This window comes from Erinaceus europaeus, chromosome 1, assembly GCF_950295315.1.
Source record: "Erinaceus europaeus chromosome 1, mEriEur2.1, whole genome shotgun sequence".
NCBI lineage: Eukaryota > Metazoa > Chordata > Mammalia > Eulipotyphla > Erinaceidae > Erinaceus > Erinaceus europaeus.
Window position 1 is genome coordinate 151,617,975 of NC_080162.1, and position 22,191 is coordinate 151,640,165.

Here is a 22,191-nt window from a genome sequence, read left to right on the forward strand (position 1 = left end):
TTTTTTTTTTTTTTACATTCCACCATGAATATACTTCTTTCTTCAAAAAAATTCTTCATGTTGATGTATTTTCTACATATTTGTGCATATAGAAATAAAAAAGTGTCTACTTTTTGTCTCAGTTGATATTTTGAGTTAGTCACTGAAGCTTACAGCTAGAAATACTTTTAGTAGAGCACATGGAAAAATTATTTTATTTATTAACACAAGGGGAGGGAGAGGAAGAGAGAACCAAACACCACTCTGGCAATAAAATGTCAGGGATTAAACTCAGGACCTTGTATGTTACAGTCTACCTCTGTTACTGCCTACCATCTCCCAGGCCACAGTAGAGTACTTAAAAATAAAAACGTTTGCATGAGAAAGCATTAAATGTTTATTACAGCTAATCTGTAATTGTCCTTGTGACTCACAACTTTCTTTCTTTTTTTTTTTTTTATTAAAGAAAGGATTAATTAACAAAACCATAGGGTAGGAGGGGTACAACTCCACAGAATTCCCGCCACCCAATCTCCATAACCCACTCCCTCCCCTGATAGCTTTCCCATTCTCTATCTCTCTGGGAGCATGGACCCAGGGTCATTGAGGGTTGCAGAAGGTAGAAGGTCTGGCTTCTGTAATTGCTTCCTCGCTGAACATGGGCGTTGACTGGTCAGTCCATACTCCCAGTCTGCCTCTCTCTTTCCCTAGTAGGATGGGTCTCTGGGGAAGCTGAGCTCCAGGACACATTGGTGGTGTCTTCAATCCAGGGAAGTCTGGCCGGCATCCTGATGACACCTGGAACCTGGTGACTGAAAAGAGAGTTAACATACAAAGCCAAACAAATTGTTGAGCAATCATGGACCCAAAGCTTGGAAAAGTGGAGAGGAAGTATTAGGGAGGTACTCACTGCAAACTCTATATATACTTCTGCTTTCTTACTTTGGTGCCATACTCCAAACTCAGTCAATTTCTGCTTTGCGTTTCTACTTCTTTTTTTTTTTTTTTTTTACATGCATAACATTCCCCAGATTCCCATTTAGCAATATACAACCCCCACTATTTCATTCATCATTTTTCATGGACCTGTATTCTCCCCACCCACCCACCCACCCACCCCAGAGTCTTTTACTTTGGTATAATACTCCAATTCCATTTCAGGTTCGACTTGTGTTTTCTTTTCTAATCTTGTTTTTCAACTTCGGCCTGAGAGTGAGATCATCCCATATTCATCCTTCTGTTTCTGACTTATTTCACTCAACATGATTTTTTCAAGGTCCATCCAAGATCGGCTGAAAACGGTGAAGTCACCATTTTTTACAGCTGAGTAGTATTCCATTGTGTATATATACCACAACTTGCTCAGCCACTCATCTGTTGTTGGACACCTGGGTTGTTTCCAGGTTTTGGCTATTACAAATTGTGCTGTCAAGAACATATGTGTACACAGATCTTTTTGGATGGATGTGTTGGGTCCCTTAGGATATATCCCCAGGAGGGGAATTGCAGGGTCATAGGGTAGGTCCATTTCTAGCCTTCTGAGAGTTCTCCAGACTGTTTTCCACAGAGGTTGGACCAATTGACATTCCCACCAGCAGTGCAGGAGGGTTCCTTTGACCCCACACCCTCTCCAGCATTTGCTGCTGTTACCTTTTCTGATGTGTGACATTCTCACAGGAGTGAAGTGATATCTCATTGTTGTCTTAATTTGCATTTCTCTGACAATCAGAGACTTGGAGCATTTTTTCATGTGTTTCTCGGCCTTTTGGATCTCTTCTGTGGTGAATATTCTGTCCAATTCCTCCTCCCATTTTTGGATGGGGTTATTTGTTGTCTTGTTGTTGAGTCTGGTAAGTTCTTTATATATGTTGGTTATTAAACTCTTATCTGATGTATGGCATGTAAAGATCTCCCATTCTGTGAGGGGTCTCTTGATTTGGGTAGTGGTTTCTTTTGCTGTGAAGAAGCTTTTTAATTTGATGTAGTCCCATAGGTTTATACTTGCCTTAGTCTTCCTTGTAATTGGATTTGTTTCATTGAAAATGTCTTTAAAATTTATGCGGAAAAAAGTTCTTCCAATATTTTCCTCTAAGTATCTGATAGTTTCTGGTCTAACATCCAAGTCCTTGATCCACTTGGAATTTACTTTTGTATTTGGTGAAATACAGTGATTCAGCTTCATTCTTCTGCATGTTTCAACCCATTGTTTCCAACACCATTTGTTGAAGAGACTCTGCTTTCCCCATTGAATAGTCTGGGCCCCTTTGTCAAAGATTAGATGTCCATAGGTGTGGGGCCTCATTTCTGGGCTCTCAATTCTATTCCACTGGTCAGTGTGTCTGTTCATGTTCCAGTACCAAGCAGTTTTGTTGACAATGGCCCTATAATATAGTTTGAGATCTGGAAGTGTGATGCCTCCAATTCTGTTCTTTTTTCTCAAGATTGTTTTGGCAATTCTAGGTCTTTTCTGGTTCCAGATAAACATTTGTAGCATTTGTTCTATTCTCCTAAAAAATGTGCTTGGGATCTTGATGGGGATAGCATTAAATTTGTAGATGGCTCTGGGTAATATATTCATTTTGATGATGTTAATTCTTCCAACCCTTGAGCATGGAATATCTTTCCACTTCTTTGTGTCTTTTTCAATTTCTTTGAGTAGTGACTCATAATTTTCAGTATACAAGTCTTTCACTTCTTTGGTTAGGTTTATTCCTAGATATTTTATTGTTTTTTTTGCTATAGAAAAAGGAACTGATTTCTGGATTTCAATTTCTTCTAACTTAGTGTTTCCATAGAGGAATGCCACTGACTTTTGAGTGTTAATTTTGTAGCCTGACACCTTTCTGTATTGCCTGATGATTTCCAAAAGCTTCTTGCTGGATTCCTTAGGTTTTTCTGTGTATACTATCATGTCATCTGCAAATAGGGAGAGTCTGACTTCTTCTCTTCCAATCCGTATCCCTTTAATTCCTTGCTCCTGCCTGATTGCTATGGCAAGAACTTCCAACACTATGTTGAATAATAATGGTGATAGTGGGCAGCCCTATCTAGTACCTGATCTGAGTGGAAATGCTTCCAGTTTTTCACCATTGAGTATGATGTTGGCTGTAGGTTTGCTATATATAGACTCCAGTATCTTGAGGAATTTTCCATCTATTCCCATTTTTTGTAGTGTTTTGATCATAAAGGGATGTTGGATTTTGTCAAAGGCTTTCTCTGCATCTATTGATATGACCATGTGGTTTTTGGTCTTGCTTTTGTTGATGTGGTGGATCACAGATTGATTTACGTATACTAAACCAACCTTGCATGCCTGGGATAAACCCCACTTGGTCATGATGAACAATCTTTTTAATATACTGCTATATCCAGTTGGCTAGAATTTTGTTCAGTATTTTAGCATCTATGTTCATCAGAGATATTGGTCTGTAATTTTCTTTTTTGGTTGTGTCCCTGTCTGCTTTTGGTATCAAAGTGATGTTGGCTTCATAGAAGCTGGCAGGGAGTATTCCAGTGTCTTCAATCTTCTGGAAGACTTTTAAAAGTAGAGGTATTAGTTCTTCTTTGAAGGTTTTGTAGAGTTCATTTGTAAAACCATCTGGTCCAGGACATTTATTTTTGGGGAGATTTTTGATAACTGTTTCAATTTCATTAGCTGTGATGGGCCTGTTCATGTTATCCACTTCCTCTTTACTTAGTTTTGGAAGTTGGTAGGTATCTAGGAAATCGTTCATTTCTTCCAGGTTCTCTAGCTTGGTGGCATATAGTTGTTCATAGAAGCCTCGCATGATATGTTGAATTTCTGCGGTGTCTGTTGTGATATCTCCTCTTTCATTTATTATCCGATTTATTTGGGTCTTCTCCCTTTTTTGTTTTGTGAGTCTGGCTAAAGGTTTGTCAATTTAGTTCACTCTTTCGAAGAACGAACATTTACTTTCATTGATCTTTTGTATGGTTTTCTTATTCTCAATGCTATTTATTTCTGCCCTAACTTTGGTGATTTCTGTCCTTCTGGTTGCTTTAGGGTTCCTTTGTTCTTCTTCTCCTAGGTCTTTAAGATGTGCAATCAGGCTGTTTATTTGTGCTTTTTCTTGTTTCCTAATGTGTGCTTGTATAGCTATGAACTTCCCTCTCAGTACTGCCTTAGCTGTGTCACAAATATTTTGATAGCTTGTGTCTTCATTTTCATTGAAGTCTCGAAACATTGTGATTTCTTCCTTGATTTCCTCTTTGACCCAGAGGTTGTTAAGAAGTGTACTGTTGAGCTTCCACATTTTGGGACTATTACTAACCTTTTGTTGATTGTTAAGTGTTAGTTTAATTCCACTGTGGTCTGAGAATATGCTTGGGATGATTTCAGTGCTCTTGAATTTGCTGATGCTTTCTTTGTAGCCTAACATATCCTTGAGAATGACCCATGTGGATCTGAGTTAAATGTGTATTCCAGTTTCTTGGAATGAATGACTCTGAAAATGTCCAATAGTTTTAGTTTATCTGTCTCTTCATTTAGCTCCCTTATGTCTTTATTGATTTTCTGCCTGGATGATCTGTCAAGTTGGGAGAGTGGGGTGTTGAAGTCCCCTACTATGACTGTGTTGCTGTTAATATAATGCTGTAGCTCTTTCAGTAGACGTTTGATGTATTTAGATGGCTTCTCATTTGGTGCACAGATGTTAATAATTGTTAAGTCCTCTTGATTGACTGATCCTCTGAGCATTAAGTAGTGTCCATTCCTATCTTTTTTAATCTTATCTATTTTAAAGTCTATCATGTCAGATATGAGAATAGCTGTTCCTGCCCTTTTTTTTGTGGGCTATTGGCTTGTATGATAGTTTTCCATCCTTTCAATTTAAGTCTGTGTTTGTCTTGTTGAGTTAGGTGGGTTTCCTGTAGAAGGCATATTGTTGGGTTTTCTGATCCATCTTCCTACTCTGTGTCTTTTAATAGGTGAATTCAGGCCATTGACATTTATTGATATCAAAGATTGAAGATATTTTAATGCCATTCTTGTAGAATTTTAGAGTGTTCTGATATATGTCCTATTTATGTTGGTCTGAATGTTTATAGAAGACCTTTCAGAACTTCTTTCAGGTCAGGTTTGGTGATAGTTGATTTCTTCAACCATTGCTTGTCTAAGAAGGTTTTGATGCCTCCATCTAGTCTGAATGACAGTCTAGCAGGATACAGTATTCTTGGTTGAAAGCCTTTCTCATTGAGCACTCGATAGATATCTTGCCATTCTCTTCTGGCCTGTAGTGTTTGTGTGGAGAAGTCTGCTGCTAATTTTATGGGTTTTCCTCTGTAGGTGACTCTTTGTTTTTCTCTTGCAGCCTTCAGGATCCTTTCTTTATCCTTATTCCTTTCCATTCTAAATATGATGTGTCTTGGTGTCTTTAAGTCTGGGTTAATTCTGTTTGGGACCCTCTGGGCTTCTTGAATCTTTATGTCTTTGATGTTGTCTAGACTAGACAAGTTTTCAGCTATTATGACCTGAAGAATGCTTTCTTCCTCTCCCTCTCTTTCTTCCACTGGTAAGCCAATAATGAGTATATTTTTTCTTTTGAAGTCATCCCATAGGTCTCTGTTGTTGTTTTCAGCATCTCTTAATCTCTTTTTGAGATCTCTTACTTCTTTTTTAGTTGTCTCTAATTCATCCTTGATCTTGCTAATTCTGTCTTCAGCCTCATAGATTCTATTCTCTCTGCCCTCTACTGTTTTCTGGAGTTCATCTATTTTGTTTCCCTGTTCTGATACTGTTTTAGCTTGTTCAGCTAGTTGTGTTCTTAGCTCAGCTATTTCAGCTTTCAGCTCTCTAATAACCTTGAGATAGTTAGTGTTTTCTTCCAGAGTCTCATTTGTTGTTCCTGTATTTCTGATTACAATTCTTTCAAACTCTTTACTCACTCCTGTGATTATTTCCTTAGCTAATGTTTGGATGTTGACCTCGTTATTTTGTGCTTCATCCTTTGGGGGGCTTTTAGCTGGACTGTTGTCCTGGTTATTTTCTCCAATATTTCTTCTTGTTGGTTTACCCATTTTAAATATTATGTTATGAGTTCCCTTTCTTAGTACTTTTCAAATTACTGATCACTATTTACTTGACTTGTGTCTAAGTAAGGTAATTAAAGGGTTCACAGTGGTGGAAGTTAACAGTTGTTTCAATAGTATTTTAATCCCTGAGTTGGAGCTCAGTGATTTAAAAGCCTTTTTTTTTTTTTCTTCTTCTCTGTAGGCTATGGGAGCCTGAGGGCTTCTAACTATAAGTAGGCTTCTTAACTTAATCACTGACTCCTAGCCAAGAGATAAGGCAGGGTATGGCAGAGATAGTCTGGTGGTTATGCAAAGAGACTTTCACAGCCCCACAGCTATGCCACGGAGGTATAGGTCTTCTCCTGAATTTCCTGGTTATATCTCTGTCCCCTGGTGTCCCTCCCTGCCGCTGCTCCAGATTTTGTGGGCAGTAGCAATGGAAACTCAGAGTTGCACTTGGTGAGTCTCTTGGGAGTCCTCTCCTCCCTTCAGCTGTCCCCTTGTTGGTGGAATAGACTGGAGGTGGTGTCTCAACAATAGAGCATTGGACTGTTACCAGCCACTTAGTCTCTCCCTAGGCTCCTCTCTGTCACCAGCCACGTGTGTTTGCACTCACCGGCGATTTGGTGGGTTCCTGTGGTGGGTTCCTGTAGTCGTTTCAGTCCCAGGTGGTCTCCTTTGGTATTCGTAGTTGATCCCTGATCCCGGAGAGGAGAGAAACAGATCTGCTGCTGCTGGTAGCCCCGCCTCCAGAAGTCTTTTTTTTTCTTTAATGATTTACAGTCAACAGTAAAATACAGTAGTTACATGTGTAACATTTCTCAGTTTTCCACCTAACAATTCAACCTCCTCAAGGTCCTCCTCTGCCATCATGTTTTAGGACTTGAACCCTCCCCCCAATCCCAGTCTTTTACTTTGAGCGTCCAATGTTTTATCCACTGTACTGCTTCCCAGTCACACCTCTTCTTTTCCCCTCCTTCTCCCTTCTCTCTTCTATATCTTTCCCCTCCTTTTCCCCTTCTTCCTGTTCTTCCTGTCTTCCCTCTTGCCCCAGCTGTCTTCCCTCCCTTCCCTGTCTGTTCTCCTCAGCTCTTACTGCTCTGCTCTCCCTCCTCTAAACAACTCTTCCAGTTTCTCCCAGCTCCCACATCTCTTCTCAGGTCCCCCAGCCTCATGTAAGCCCCTCTGCCTCCTTCCATGGATGGATCAGGTCCAGCAGATCCAGAGACCTCACTGAGGCCACAGGCAGTGTAGGGCTGTGGCTCCCACCTGGGCTGCCCCCTCCCCTGGGACAGGGAGGCCATGGACCTGACCCTCTAGGTCTATGGACTTTGGTCCTTAGGGTGAAGAAGTGGACACATTTCCATCATACCCTACTCCAGGGAGGGGCCCACCCTGATGTGGTGGTGGTGTGTTTGTAGGGGTGAAGCACCTTGGGCTGCTAGAGTCTTTGCTTGCTGTCCCAGAGAAGCCCTTCTTGGCTCCTGAAGTTGCCAGTGAGGGGCCTGTTCTGTTCTCCATGCCCAGTAAGAGGTCTTATCTGGGTCTTAGGGTCCCAGGCTGGTCCACCTGAAACTCAGTGGTGTCTTTCAATTCATGGCTCCTAACTTGTGCTTCTGCATAGAGGTGTGGGCACATACACAGAGGGTTCAGCCTTGTCCTCAGGGAAATTATGCCCTGCCTAGCCCAAGTGCCCAAAGCATGCCAGCTGTCCCTGGGATGAGGCCTTGGCAGCCAGGCACCTGCAACAGCTACAGCCCACAAATGGGACCTCACCCCCATCCACTATTCCAGCTGGTAAGCCTCCACCTCTGTGCAGACCATGGGCCATTGCCATGAGAGACTGGAGGGTGGAGGTGCCAGGAGGATAGGGGTCTGGAGAGAGGGGCAGTGAGGCCCATCCTTGAGCTGTTGGGTTGGGGTGTATTGTCAAAGCTGGGAGCTGGGGAGCCTGAGGACATTTTTCAAGGCAGAGGTTGTGCAGTGGCTAGAGGGCTGGACTTGCAAGTGGGAGGCTCTGAATTTAGTCCCCAGCACCTCATGTGTCAGATGATGCTCTGGTCTCTTTGCCTCTCTCTTATACATAATATTGACTCAGTATTATTTACTACTTTTTAAATAGAGGATATAAAATAGAGATAGAGAGGGAAAGAGATAAAGTAGAGAAGTGGAGAGACACCATGTTGGTGAATGGCTCACTTGAACAGTGTGTTGATTGTCTATGTGTGCCCCCCATGGTTTGAATCTGGCCCCCATCACACTGAAGGAAGCTTCGGTGCTGTGGTGGTCTATGTCTCTATCAAATAAAGAAAAAGAAAAAAGAGAGACACACAGAGAGATACCTATAGCACTGCTTCACAGCTCATGAAGCCTCTCCCTGCAAGTGGGGACCAGAAGCTTGAACTCAGGTCCTTGTGCACAGTAACATGTGCCACCTGACCCCCATAATATTTTTTTATAATGTAGCAGAGTACGAATGTTTATTGGTATGGTTTTACATTTCAGATTGCAACCAACCCATTTACAAACTACCAGTTATTGACTATGGGTACACTAGCAAAGAAGAAGTTATATGCTTTTTATATACTTCAGCCAAAACAGCATATTGTCACAGATCAATTGTAGGAGTACATGTGAGGATCCAACTGTCTGAAAGGCATTAAATAAATTAACAGAATATAAAATATGCCTCCCTCAAATTTTTAAAAAATATATGGTTATTATAATTATCATATGTTATTTATGTTAAAAAGTAATGGTCCTACTATTTTCAAATAAATTAAGAAATATTGGGGGCCAGACACTAGCACAGCGGGTTAAGCGCACATGGCATGAAGCACAAGGACCTGCATAAGGATCCCGGTTTGAGTCCCTGGCTCCCCACCTGCAGGGAAGTCACTTGACAAGCATTGAAGCAGGTCTGCAGGTGTCAAAAAAAAATTAAAAGATATTCTATTTTTAGGTATTTCCATTTTAAAATTTAATATAGAAAATATTGATAAAGCTCATAAAAATAAAATAAGCAGTTTTGGGGGTTTGGGACTTTTAAAATGCTTTATAAATGCTTATTTTATGAGTGACCATGATATCTGGTAGTAGGAATAGAACCTAGGAGCTCATGTACGTTAAGCCCTGTGTTTTACTACTGAGTCACCTTGCAAGTTCCAACAGAAAACTTTTCATTGTCCTCAATATTTAAGAATTAAACAAAAATTGAGCCAAAAAATGTTTGAGAACTGTTGTTTTAGAAATACATTGTTTTATCTTTATTCATTCTTTGAAATAAAGATCACTATTCTTTTTTATTTTTGAAAATATATATTATATAGGAACAAAATAAAAACTTCTATTGGGCTTTGTTGGGGGTTTAAGGCAGTTTTATTACAATGCAGGTTTATTTTTCAAATGAACTTCCTAAGATTCAGAAAGAATATGTATTTACTGGAGGTAACTCAGCCAGCTAACAGGTATAAGAGTTTATAAAATTGCAGGGAGAGATAGCATAATGGTTATGCAAAGAGATTCTCATGCCTGAAGCTCTAAAGTTTCAGGTTCAGTTCCCTGCATCATTATAAGCTTGAGCTGAGCATGAGCAGTGCTCTGATAAAAAAAAAAAAAAAAAAATATATATATATATATATATATATATATATATATATATATATATATACCCATAGGGTGTATATATGGTAAAATAAAATAATACAAGACTATCAGGGAAGGTAAATTAAAAAAGAATAGTATAATAGATATCTGATAGTAGATCAGGAGATGAAAACATAGAAAACCAAAGTTTAGATAAAAACATATTCTTATTCTCAGCCTACAGAACTTTTTGCATGCTCTTTAATTTTACTGAGGAATTATTTTATCATTTAGAAGGACATCCAACACTATATTAACTTTTGTGATAAATTAACCTTTTATAAGGTGTCCTCGTCAAGCCCCTGGTCCCTACCTGAGGAGGAGAAGGTTCATGAATGGTAGAACAGTGTTGCAGGTGTTTCTCTTATTTCCCCTCCTTCTGTGTCTGTTTTTGATAGAGACAGAGACCGCCATAGCATTGAAGCTTCCTTCAATGTGGTGGGGGCCAGATTTATCCATCTATTTATTTAATTAAAAACTTATTTATTCCCTTTTGTTGCCCTTTTTTATTATTCTTGTAGTTATTACTGTCATTGTTGTTAAATAGGACAGAGAGAAATGGAAAGAGGAGGGGAGAGAAAGACAGACACCTGCAGACCTGCTTCACTGCTTGTGGGGAGCCAGGGGCTTGAACCGGGATCCTTATGCTGGTCCTTGCACTTTGCACCACCTGCGCTTAACCCGCTGCACTACCGCCCGACTCCCTATTTATTTATTTATTTATTTAGTATTGGATAGAGACAGAGAAAAATTGAGAGGGGAAGATAGGAAGGGAGAGAGAGACATGTGCAGACTTGCTTCACAACTCCTGAAGCTTTCCCCCTGCAGATGGGGACTGGGGATTAGAAATTGGGTCCTTGCATACTGTAATGTGAGCACTTAACCAGGTGCACCACCACCTGGACCCTGTCTCCTGTTTTCTCTACTGCCTCCCTAACTCTAGCTCTCACTATCTGTGCAAAAAGAGGCTGCTGGAAATGGTGGATCTATGTAGGCACTGGGCCCTAGTGATGAACCTGGTGGCAAACATAAAGTTTCCTTCTGCCAAACTTGCTGGCTGAACCCAGATTCAGTGGTGGTCCCTCAAGGACACATTCACCCGAACCTGTGAAGGCACCCTTATTTGCTGACATGCTTAAGAGTAGGGGGTCTCAGACCCAGAACATCTAAATTATGCTCTTAAGCCCTAAATGTAGACTTGTGGTCTTGGAGAGACAGAGAGAGACCATGTAGAGAGAGATCCACGCTACAAGAAACACCCCCAGATGCAGAATGTCACCCGTCACCCCCATTGTGTAGCATATAACCTGCATCCAGGAACCTGGATATCTGCATCTTGGACTGTCCAGCTGGAGATGGGCCAAAAGGTAAAGCAGTCATAGTCATAGACTCTCCCCCACCCCCACTACCCACCTGTCAGCCCCACAGCCCTTGTTTTGCATCTGCCAAGGACCATTTGTGGGTGTGGGGTTTTGGGGTACCTCAATACTTCCCAGACTGGCTGTGGATCTCTGAATTTTAAACTCAGCCCCGGGGGCATTTCTGGGGGGCAGAGGGTAGGTAGCTCTTACAGGGATTCCTTTTAAAAAATTTTTATTTATTCCCTTTTGTTGCCCTTGTTTTATTGTAGTTATTATTGTTGTTGTTGTTGTTGGATAGGACAGAGAGAAATGGAGAGAGGTGGGGAAGACAGAACAGGAGAGAAAGATAGACACCTGCAGACCTGCTTCACTACTTGTGAAGTGACTCCTCTGCAGGTGGGGAGCAGGGGGCTCAAACCAGAATCCTTACACTCTGCACCACATGCACTTAACCCGCTGTGCTACCGCCTGACTCCCCAGGGATTCCTTTTTACAATTGTCACTATTTAAAAAAAGATTTACTTGGGGGGGGGGGTAGAAAACACAATGGCTATGCAAAGAGATCTTCATGCCTGAGGCTCCAAAGTCCCAGGTTCAATCCCCATACCACCGTAAATCAGAGCTGAGCAGTGCTCTGGTAAAATAAGTAAAGATTTACTTTTTTATTAATATGAGAGAAGAGAGAGAACAAGAGCATCACACTGGCATATGCAGTGTATTGAACTCTGGACTTCTGGCTTCTAAGTTCAAAGCTATAGTCACTGCAACACTTTCTGGGTAGCAGTGGTGTTCCTTCTGATATGTGTGTGTGTGTGTCCACATTAGAGGAAGATGGAGATCAGCTGACCTAGGGGTTGGGTGGGGCCAGGGTGCATTGAACACAGAGAGAAGATGAGGCAGGGGGCCTAGGCAGGGAAGGGCTCATCTGCCTCCAACCTGGCACCACCCCCCTCCCTCCCCAGCAGCTCTGCAGAGCCCTCACATTCATCTCCACACTCACTGCTGGCCTAAGCTAAATGGAGCCGTGCTCTCCCTCCCGGCAGTTTCTGTTGTTGAAGCAAAAAGGATGACCGCCTGCTCTCACCCCAACTTGTGCGGCAGGGGATCACTCTGGAGAGGGGATATCCCCTCTCTGGTCAGTTGGGGAGCCTCAGGGCTGTGTTCAGGGTCCCGGAGCTGGGGGCACAGCCAGTGGCCTTGGCCCCCATCCCCCACCCTCAGCCATGTGTTCAGGTCTGGGCACCTTGAGGAGGAGGGATGCCCCTGCTCATGGTATCCTGTGGCACGGTGAGAGATGGTGTGTGAGGAAGATGCCCACTGGAGGCAGGGAGTTAGCAGGGGTGGGCTGTAAAAGAGCAGATTCTGAAGGAAGGAGTGCAGCACGTGGGCAGGCGTGCCCAGCCACATCTCCTGTCCACATGACTGGTACCACACATAGCCTTGGCAGAGCAGACTCTACCACTTGAATGGACCACGGCCCAGGTGGGCACCTGTGCCTGAGGCAGCATGTAGGGAGGCCTGAATCCTCCCTCGGGGGATGTGGCATCCTCCAAGGGTGGTGGTGGTGGGGGGGTAGGCTGCCTGCTGCTGCTGACTCAGATGTCTGGGTGGACCTGGGAGACGCCAGGGAGGCTGGCCAGGGAGGACCATGCACTCACCCAGCTGGCAGAGGTGCAGGTGGACAGGCTGGCTGATGTGGATGTGGTGTGCTGAGCTCCCCAAGGGGGAGTTCTGTGGAGGCCAGGCTGTCCCTGTCTCTCATGTGGCACCTATTTTTCCCATCTGGAAAAGGGGTGCTGCTGCCTGGAGAGGTGGGGCTCCCCTTAATGTCCAGACTCCCCAGCCACATGGGTTCAGAGGGCGGGGCTGAAGGTGGTGGGGGGAATTGTTCTCTGCATCCTGTCACCCTGAATTAGACGACAATTGCTTTTTTGACATACAGTTTTATTAATCAAATTAGTAGTTGGAGGTGACCTTGGTGATTCTGCTGAGCAGGGCATTCGCCCAAGAAGGACATGTCTGGACCCTGGCACCAGGATGGGGGTGGTTCTGCCCTGATCTTCCTGGAAGGACACACTCAAGCTCTAAGTCTCCCCAACACACACTCCCCTGCCCCCTCACTGCTTGCCTGGGACCTTCCCAGCTACAGGAAATCAGGAGGGCAGGGCAGGGGGTTGTTCCTGTCTGGGGAACCTCAGAAAGGGGATGGGGACAATGCCTGAAGAGAGAGGTGGGGAGAGGGTATCCTGCTGCACCCTCCTGCATCTGCCTCCTACAGCCATTTGAATGCACAGCAGCTGCCCCCTGGTGGCCCAACACCTCTGGCCAACCTGCACTCTCAGGCTTCAGGACCAAGAGCTCCTCTTACTGGCTTCTGGGTGAGGGAGTTGATGGGGACTCTTGGAGAGAGGTGGTGATGCAGATCCCCAGAAGGCTGTGGGGACAGGCTCAGGTAGGACAGAGATCTGGAGGCCTGGGAAGAAGCCCAGCTCCTTCCAGCCTGGGGAGTGTTGGAGAGACCTCAGAAGTCTGGTGGAGTGGAGCCAGCTCAGTGTGTGAATGAGGCAGGGGTGGTGCAAGGGCAGAGAGTCACAATCTCCAGAGTGATGGGAAGCAGTGGCCAGGCCATGTGAACATCTGGATACATGTAAGCTCTGTGCACTCCCCAGAGCAAAATGTCCCTTCCTGGGTGGAGGCCAGATGCCCAGCTCTGGTTCACTAGATCAGAGCACCTTTTTGTCTTTTCTTAACCAGAGCACTGCTCAACTGTGGCTAATGGTGGTGCTGGAGATTTAACCTGGGGCCTCAGAGGCTCAGGCATGAGTCTTATACACAAGCTGCTGTGCTAACTCCTTGGCCCACAACACTCTTTAATGGGCAGTTGGAGGCGGACATCTGGCCTGCAGGTCCTTAGGATGGGGGAATAGGTTCCTGGCTCCAGCCAGTCCATGGGAGCAGGGGGGCCCCACCTTAGGGCTGTGGGGGTGGGGCCTGCCTCCCTTGGGGCTTGGCCTGCCTGACTTTGTGGCTCCAGCCCAGGAGGGGCCTAGAGCTGGCCTGTGTAGATACCGGGGTCTCCCAGCCACATTCCTTCTGATTCTTCAGCAGTGCCCCCAGGGCCGAGCGGCAGTCACCCTGCAGTTGAGACAGATGTGCAGTGTTTAGCACCCATACCTGTGTGCCTCTGGCCAGCATGTTGTGTGTGACAGGGTGAGGATGTAGGGATGGATGCGTGTGAAGTGGGCCTGCAGAGAGATCTGTATGTAGGGTGCTGTAGAGTGGGCACCATGCCAGCAGATTCTTCTTCCCCACATCTTGATGCCTGGGGTCTCAGAGTCTGGGAAGGCTAGATTTGGGGCTGGGGGCAGGGGGATCCTGGTAGGACTCACCATGCTGGGTTGGGGGCTGGGCAGCAGCCTGACCACCTGCAGGCTCACCCCCTCATCACCCACACCCCGAAGCTGTGCCACCACCTCCGTGTGTTTCCACCACTTGCATGGCTGCCCATTCAGAGAAACAATGTAGTCACCTTCCTTGAGGCTTGCCTCCTGGGATGACAGGGGATGGTCACCAGGCACTCTCCCACCTCTCTACCCCTCCATGCAGCCGCCCAGCCTTAGGGAGGTGGGGAGCCATCTTTACCGCGGCCTGGCTCCCTGGGATGACTGCAGCAATGAGGACAGGGGAATCACCCCGCAGCGTGAAGCCAAAGCCCCCCTTGCCTCGGGTCATGTGCACAGGTCCCACCAGCTGCCAGCTGTTCTTGACTGAGAAAACAGACAGAGGCCCCTGGGGGTGGCATCAGGGATCAGAGGTCAGAGGCCAGCCCAGCTGGGCTGCTACATCTGGAGGAGTCCTGGTTTGTGGCTACCCCTATCCAAATCTTCGCTCCCCAGGATGAAAGCCAGGGAGGTGTCCCAGAGGGGCTGGAGCATCAGGGCCGCCGTGAAGGGGCTACTCTGCCTAATTGGGCTGTGCAGAGGGAAGGCCAGGTCTCCCCCTGTGGTGCCCAGGTGGGATGGTGCTCACCAGCCGGTGGAAGATGTCAGCCACCTTTGTCTGGGAGAAGCTGGGCATCTTGACCTCAGGCTTCTGCTGGGTCTTGGCTGAAAGGACAAATGGGGTAAGAAGGGAAGAGCTAAACCAGAGTGACACTGGGGCTGCTACCCTGTCTCCCAGCCATCCCCCCACTCTAGGTGGCTCCTCAGGGGTGCAGGAGGGCAGGTATGGGGTTCACAGCAGTCAGGAAGCATGCTGGCTCTGCTGGAAGCAGCAGGCACTATCTGCAGCCCACTGGAGCCAGGACACAGTGCTCCCCAGGGGCAGGCTGCTCACGCCAGATGTCGGGGGCCTCCTCCACCTCGCAGAAGTCATCCTCAAGGTCAAGCTCTGAGTACTTGGCCAGGGAGCATTGCAGTACTTGGGCCAGCACAGTCTGCAGAGGGTCCACAGCACGCAGTGCCCGACACATGGCATGAAGCCTCAGCGCCTCCTCCTGGCCCAGGATGGCACGCTTCAGGTGGGCTTTGCCTGCAGGGACACAGCCACAATTAGTGTGAGGTCCCAAGCCCCTGTCCTTGATCCAATTGGGGGTGGGGGCACCCTAAATATCGGTGGTTGGTCCTGGGAACAGTGGTGTAAACAGCGTGAAAGACCAAGCCAGGAATGGAGGCCTCAGTGTGAACCAATCCTCCCTCAGCCCTGGGACACCAGCATGACCTGGAAGGGTAGACCAACCCCTACTTTCAATATCCCCCACCCCAAACGGGCACCGTCCTGCCCATACCAAGCTTCCTGCGCTCCTCCAGCTCTGGGGGCAGCTCTAATGGGTCGGACAGCCAGATGAAGATCTGCTTCAGTGCCAGGAGCTCCCCCTCAGTTGCCTCTGGTGGGGGTCAGAGAAGCGGTGAGGCCCCGCCTCCCCTGGAGCCCCGCCCACACACCCGGTCGCGGAGGCGGCCCCTCACCCGGGCTGTCACAGAGGGCCACAGCGGCGTGGTAGTGGGCCTGGGCACGGAAGTGCTCGGCCTTGACATGCACCAACGTGGTCCAGGCAAAAGGCACATAGTCGCAGACTGGTGGCTGGACCATGGTCTGGTGCACCAGCTTGTACTCGGTTGCCACCTGCCGGCCACAAGAGGGGTCAGTGGGATCTCAGGAGGGGCTGCAGGGAAGGCCAATTGGATGGTGCCCTGCAGCCCTAACCTTGCTCCCCCTTGGCCCGACCTCCCTCTGGCCAGTCTAGCCTGTCTTTCAAGGCTGATGGGGTCTCCAGCTCTTTGATTGGAGCTGCTGGGCCCGCCCAGCTCTAGCGGGAGTCACAGCCAATACACCCTGACCCTTTCTGCCTGTACTATCTCCTCCCACAACCTGCTTGGCCCAGTCAAAGCCTCCACATGGGATCATCTCAGCTCAGTCAGGCCCAGACTCAGGTTGTGGATGCTGGTACCCGTGTCCCTGGGGCCAGGGGTTTGTTTGCCTGCACACCTGGGCAGCCTCTTGAGCCAGGTGCAGGTGTGCCAGGCAGTCATGGGGGGCTGGTGGGCCCAGCAGAGAAAGGCCCTCGAAGACACACTCCTGGGCCTGGGCGGTCATGAGCTGCTTCAGCATGGAGAGCCACTCAGGGCTCATGTCAGGGCTTGGTGCATGGGAGAAGTTCTCCCTCAGCAGGCTAAAGACTCCTGTGTGAAAGGGAGAGGATCCTGATGGGCTCTTACAAGGAACTGACCCCACCCAGGCCACACACCCTGCACTGGAAAGACTGCCAGGCCACATCCTCTAACCCCCACCCCCCAAGGGTTCCCATCCTTGAGAAAGGGGATTCGCCTCCCTCACCCGCAGCCTGCTGGAAGGCCTCCACGGTGAGGCGGGCACCCTCGGGGCAGGAGCGGTTCTGGCGTGCACCTATCTGGGTATGCAGGGCTCCGATATTGAAGAGCACACTGGCTTTCTCGAAGGCCAGGGCACGCTGCTGGGCCGGGACTCCAGTCAGTGAGTCATACCTGTGGGGTTTGCAGGGCTGGGCAGAGGTTCTCCTCATCAGCCAGCCAGCCACGTGGTGGTGGGGATGGCTGAACAGCTGAAGCTGGATAGAGCCAGACCCCCAGGGCACATCACATATCCTCAGCTCCTACCAGTGGAAGAGCAGCCCCAGGCTCCTGGTGGGGGCCATGAAGCGTGCATCCAGGAAGCCTAGCTGGGTGTAGTAGGTGGTGAGCAGCTCCAGCCCGGCCTCATTCCGGCTTGGGGTCTGCATGGCCTGCAGGGAAGGAGAGTGCTGGGTGTTACCACCTATTTATCTCCCTGACCACTCAGAAATCCCTGTCCCACAGCACATGTGGGGTGGTACTCCAGACACCCCTCTCACCACCATGCTCCCACCCCCGGCTGTGTGGGCTACTCCAGGAGAGACAGCAAAGGGCAGTCATTCTGCAACGGTTAACAGCTTGGTCAAGACACAGCTATAGGGCCCTATATTTGCCAACTCCTATCCCCAGAGTCACCTCATCCGCTCATCCCCAGGAGGCCGGGGAGGTTCCACCTACCTGCTGGAGGTCCTCCAGTTCCCTGATTTCTGCCTCGTAGGATGTGCTGTCCTCTCCAAAGTGCCCTGAGATTAGCTCCTGGGAGGATGTGTGGGGTAGGGGTGGGTATTGAAATACTCTGGAGTTTCCCACTGGGTGGAAGGGATTTCTGAGGGAGGGGAAGAGTTGAGAGTACTGGGGTCTCCCCACTGCAGACATGGGACCTGGGACACCATGCTGTTCCTATCTACAAGGCCACTAGATGTAAAGACATGGGGAGACAGATTTGAGCTCTTCCCTTGGGGTCTGCAAGAGGGGCAAGCTGGAGTTCACAGCTCAACCTGACTGAAGTAGGACCCTATGAGCCAGAGTTGGGGGATTTTCCTCTATTGCTCATCCTAGAACTCTTTCCTCTTGCCTAGATTTCCTTATCTGCACAATGATCTGGCTGTCTAAGAGTCCTGAAGATCTTAGCAACCTCAGAGCAGGGCAAGTCTTATTCCCAAGCAAAGCCTTCCCTGCAGGCCCTAGCAAGAGTCCCTCCCACTGGCCTGGGTAGGGCTGCTCTCTAGGGCAAGGCATACTTACCTTTAGGGGTGTGGCCCAGTCCAGCTCTTTGGTCTCTTTCAGTCCCAGGGGGATCATTGGGACCACGGTTCCTTCACTAGAACCAGAAGTTTGGAGCCTAGGCTTTATGGGCAGATGGGTGAGTGCCTCTCTCCCTCCATGCCTGCTATGTGTGTCCTTGCACACCCATGTGGTCCTGGAAGGTGACCTCGAATTTTTATTTTATTTTATTTTATTTACCAGGGCACTGTTCAGCTCTGGCTTAAGGTGGTGCGAGGATTGAACTTGGGACTTTGGAGCCCCAGGCACCAAAGTCTTTTTATGTAACCATTATGCTATGTCCCCCTCCCTCTCGCCTTCTCTCACTGCATGCAGATCCAGGTTCCTGCTCCTGCACTTTCTTGCACACAGCCTGTGCACACTCGTAGGCACACCTCTCTGGCAGCTCGGCATCTATCCCTCCACTCAGCTCCTCCAGCTCTTCCTTTAGTAGCTGCAGGCTGGAATTGACGTAGCTCAGCTCCAAGGCTACTGTCTCTCGAACCTGGGGGTTGCTTGTGGCCCTGGAGGAGGAAGTAGGTTGTAGTGAGGCCCAGCCTGGGTTCAGGGATCCCACTGTCAAAGCTGTGCTGAGGGGCATGTCCTCAGGCGACTCCCCTCTCCCAAGGTCCCTGCTGCTCACAAACTCCCAACCCAGCTGACAGACTAAGAGACCCTGTCCTCTGGAATGGAGGTTCGGTGATGGCTCCAGACCAGCTCCAGTGCAGGGCTAGGGGCCCCAGATGGTCAGAGGTGGAGGGATGGGCAGGGAGGAAGATAAGGGAAGGAAGGACACTTTTTGCTTAGCAGAGCCTGAACCTGTAGTCCACTGGCTAACTTTGTGCTCCAGGGCATCTCTAGATGAGCCGCTCCTTACCCGGCTCCACCTGCAGGGACCCCCGTTTGGATTCTCACACAGGATGGATGCAGTCACAAGTCCCTCTCCTCACTGGACTATCAATGCAGGCCCTGCCCAGGTCACCACCTTGCACCCATCCCTCGAGGGTCTCTGGGTCTCACCTGTAGAGGTTCTCTGCACCTGCCCGCATGCGCCGCTCCTTGTTGATCTGCTGATGGATCTGGGCTTTGCGACTCTGTAGGTGGCTATGAGGTGTCTGAACCAGTGGGTCACACCCCTGTGGGGAGAGTGTGAAGGGTCCCCAGAGTGAAGCCTGGTTAGCAGTCAGGGAAACTAGCCAGGGACAGATGACTGTGAGGCCTATTTGGGGAAGGGGAGGTGGTTAAGCAGAAAGGATAGACATGAGGTCAAGAGGAGAGCTAGCATAATGAGTATGCAAAGAGACAGGCCTGAAAGTCCCAGGCTCAATCCACCATATCACCAAAAATCAGAGCTGAGAAGGGACAGGGAGGTGGTATACATGGTTAAGAGCACACATTACAGTGTGCAAGGATCCAGGTTCAATCCCCTGGTCCCACCTGTAGGGGGAAGCTTCATAAGTGGTAAAGCAGGGCTGTAGGTATCTCTCTCTCTCTCACCTTCCCCTCTCAATTTCAGACTCTATCTACCCAATAAGACAAACAAAACAAACACACAAAACAAACATATAACTACAACAACAACAACAACAACAAAAAAAAAAACACCATAGCTGAGAAGTACTCTGGTAAAGAAGAAGAAAGTGGTCTGGAGGTGGCACAGTGGATAAAGCATTGGACTCTCAAGCATGAGGTCCAGAGTTCAATCCCTGGCACATGTACCAGAGTGATGTCTGGTTCTTTCTCCTCCTCCCATTTTTCTCATGAAAAAAAAATATACACAAAAGAACAGAAATGGGTTATGGCTGGCACCATTCTGGGGGGGGGGTCTAGCATGAGTGTGGTGGGGCTCTGGGGTCACCAGTCTAGCAGAGATGCAGTGCTGTTCAGTTGCTCACCACACTCCTGCATTTTTGTATTCTACCCATAACCCCTTAACTCAGGGGCTGAGGCAACCATTCCCGAGTTTAGGCATTGGGGGGCTGACCTTAAAGCTCTCAAAAGGCTCTGAGGGAAGGGGCCTGCTTGCAGGGTTTGGGAGATCAGTCACCCGCTAGGGCCCAGATGCAGCCAAGAAGGGGGTAGAAGGAGGCCATCTATCACTAGGCCACCTGCTCTTGGATTCTTGGGCCAGAAAGCCCTTGGGAGCATGGCATGAACATTGGTGCCACCTGGTGGTGACATCCTGAGCACACATTGTGGCTGGAACAGCAAGCCGGTCTGAAGGCCAACTCCTTACCATGGAAAGACTTGGGGGTCCACAAGTCCTGGAGCCTGCCAGTAATGCTGTAGATGCCCCCAGTCAGCGACTGGATTGGGGATTTCATGAGAGGCTCAATAAAATGACAAAAGGATGGACGAACTGCTTAGCTGTGAGATCCTCCACCAGTTAGTTCCCTGCACCAGGAAGGTTTTACACACCCAACCCCAGAAGTTCCATCGCACAGAGCTGAGGAAGCTGAGCAGCCCGAGAGGGTGTGTGTGTGTGTGGGGGGGGTGGAATGGACGGAAAGGGAGAGCGAGCCTCACGGAGTGGCAGGGTCCCCACTTCCTTAGCACGACTGACTCCATCTTGATCTGAACCTGAACCTGTGCAACTGCTTTACTTGCCAACAAAAAGTAGATCTTAGTGTTCTGAAATTATTAATTGTTGACTGTTTCCTGTCCTGACCATAACAGACCGACTTTACCACCGCGTGTTTGGCTTCTGTAACCTAGCATACTTTCTGTACTTATCCCTATAAATGGTTGTGCTACACTGAACTCGGGACTGCACTCTGAGCAGCGCTTTTAGCTGTTGAGTGTAGTCACCAGCCGTCTTAATAAAGCTTCAAATTTGACTGAACTGGTCTCGGGTGGTCTCTGACACTCACCCCACAACAACGGGCGCCAGAAACACGGGCCCCCCGAGGGTTAGAGATGCTGGAGAGGCATCGGGGAGGAGTGATGAGGACTCCTGAGCCCTCCAACCTGGGAGACACGAGTTGGGGTGGGGGGTCTCCACTCCCACTTCTCCCTCACCATGAAGTTAAGGCGGCCACACGGGAGCCCGCGCTAGCTGGGATCAAGGTTATGAGTTCGCGCGGGCTTCAGTTTCCCCAGAGCTGAGCCGGGCTAGGAGTCTGGGTGCCCTCCGGGCGCCTCGGGGTGCGCTCACCTGGCCGTCTTCGCCGGCGCCCTGGCCGTCGGGCCTCTCTTTGGGGATCATCGCCACGCGCTGCTCGGATGCACCAGTCTGCCAGCCGATGCCCAAGCGCTTTGAAGGCGGTCGGAGTGTGGGTCCCCCTCCGGACTCCTCACAACTTGGCCGCGGGCGCCGCGCGGCGCGGCACAGAACCGCTCCGCCCGCCCTCGGTCCCCCCGGGTGGCGGGCCCGGAGGGGCAAGCCTAGCGTAGAGCGTGCGAAACTTGTTGCTGTCCAATCGGTGACGGCCGAGACTTCGACAGACAGCAGTGTTGACTAATCAGCGTGCTAGAGCGTCTTGGAGGCGGGCTCAAGGGTGTCTTGCCCCGCCCCCGCCGGCGGAGTCTCTGGGGAATTCGGTCGCCCCTGGCAACAGCCTGCCCGGAGTTTGCGGGGAGTGCGCTGCGCATGCGCTTCGGTTGCCGCTTAGTGTGGGGAAAGTTAGGGCAAAAAGGGAGAAAGCAAGCAACAACAAAAAAACATCGCGGAATGTAAAGCTCTAAAGCATTGCAAGCCTAACTCGCTCCGGTGCACCCTCCTCGGCTGCAGATACCCCATAGGTGTGGCACCGCCGGGTTGCCTGGTCCTGCCTGCAGCGGGGACCCTGCATGGGGCTCATTCAAAACCCTTACAAGGGGGTTTAACGGTTTTGTTAGAGACTGTGCAGGCGAGCTCCAAACAAAGACGGCTTTCTTATCCCTCTACCCGCCTCCATCCCTGGGTCAGTGCCCTTCTGCGTGGCCCATCCAGAACCCGCCTGCAGAACTCTTGCCTGGACCCTCCAGCACTCTTTCCGAATCGGCCCCTGAACCTGCTTCCAGAACCATCTTTCTTCCAGGCAGGCATGGCCTGCCTGCAACACTAG

At 48.8% G+C, this 22,191-nt stretch overlaps 1 protein-coding gene across 1 annotated transcript; it reads right to left on the reverse strand.

Moving 5' to 3' along the window:
• Positions 1-12,942: 12,942 nt before the first annotated feature.
• RHPN1 (rhophilin Rho GTPase binding protein 1) lies at positions 12,943-21,511 on the reverse strand. The gene is made up of 15 exons (XM_016185144.2): positions 21,300-21,511; positions 19,166-19,281; positions 18,541-18,669; positions 18,128-18,203; positions 17,561-17,638; positions 17,150-17,274; positions 16,851-17,017; positions 16,503-16,696; positions 15,983-16,139; positions 15,802-15,900; positions 15,351-15,545; positions 15,045-15,121; positions 14,658-14,804; positions 14,405-14,563; positions 12,943-14,150 (listed from the first exon to the last, which is right to left on the reverse strand). Exons 1-15 carry the CDS (start codon positions 21,348-21,350, stop codon positions 13,986-13,988), a joined length of 1,935 nt encoding a protein of 644 aa, XP_016040630.1. The 5' UTR covers positions 21,351-21,511; the 3' UTR covers positions 12,943-13,985.
• Between the last annotated feature and the right edge of the window lie 680 nt (positions 21,512-22,191).

Bases quoted from the DNA above. Each gene is read 5' to 3' on its own strand.
- RHPN1 (XM_016185144.2), bottom strand. From the start codon at position 21,350: ATGATCCCCAAAGAGAGGCCCGACGGCCAGGGCGCCGGCGAAGACGGC. The intron at 17,639-18,127 runs GTAAGTATGCCT...ACATCCTCCCAG, and splicing joins ACTGGGCCACACCCCTAAAG to GAGCTAATCTCAGGGCACTT. The intron at 14,151-14,404 runs GTGAGTCCTACC...TCTCAACTGCAG, and splicing joins CCAGCCCCCAACCCAGCATG to GGTGACTGCCGCTCGGCCCT.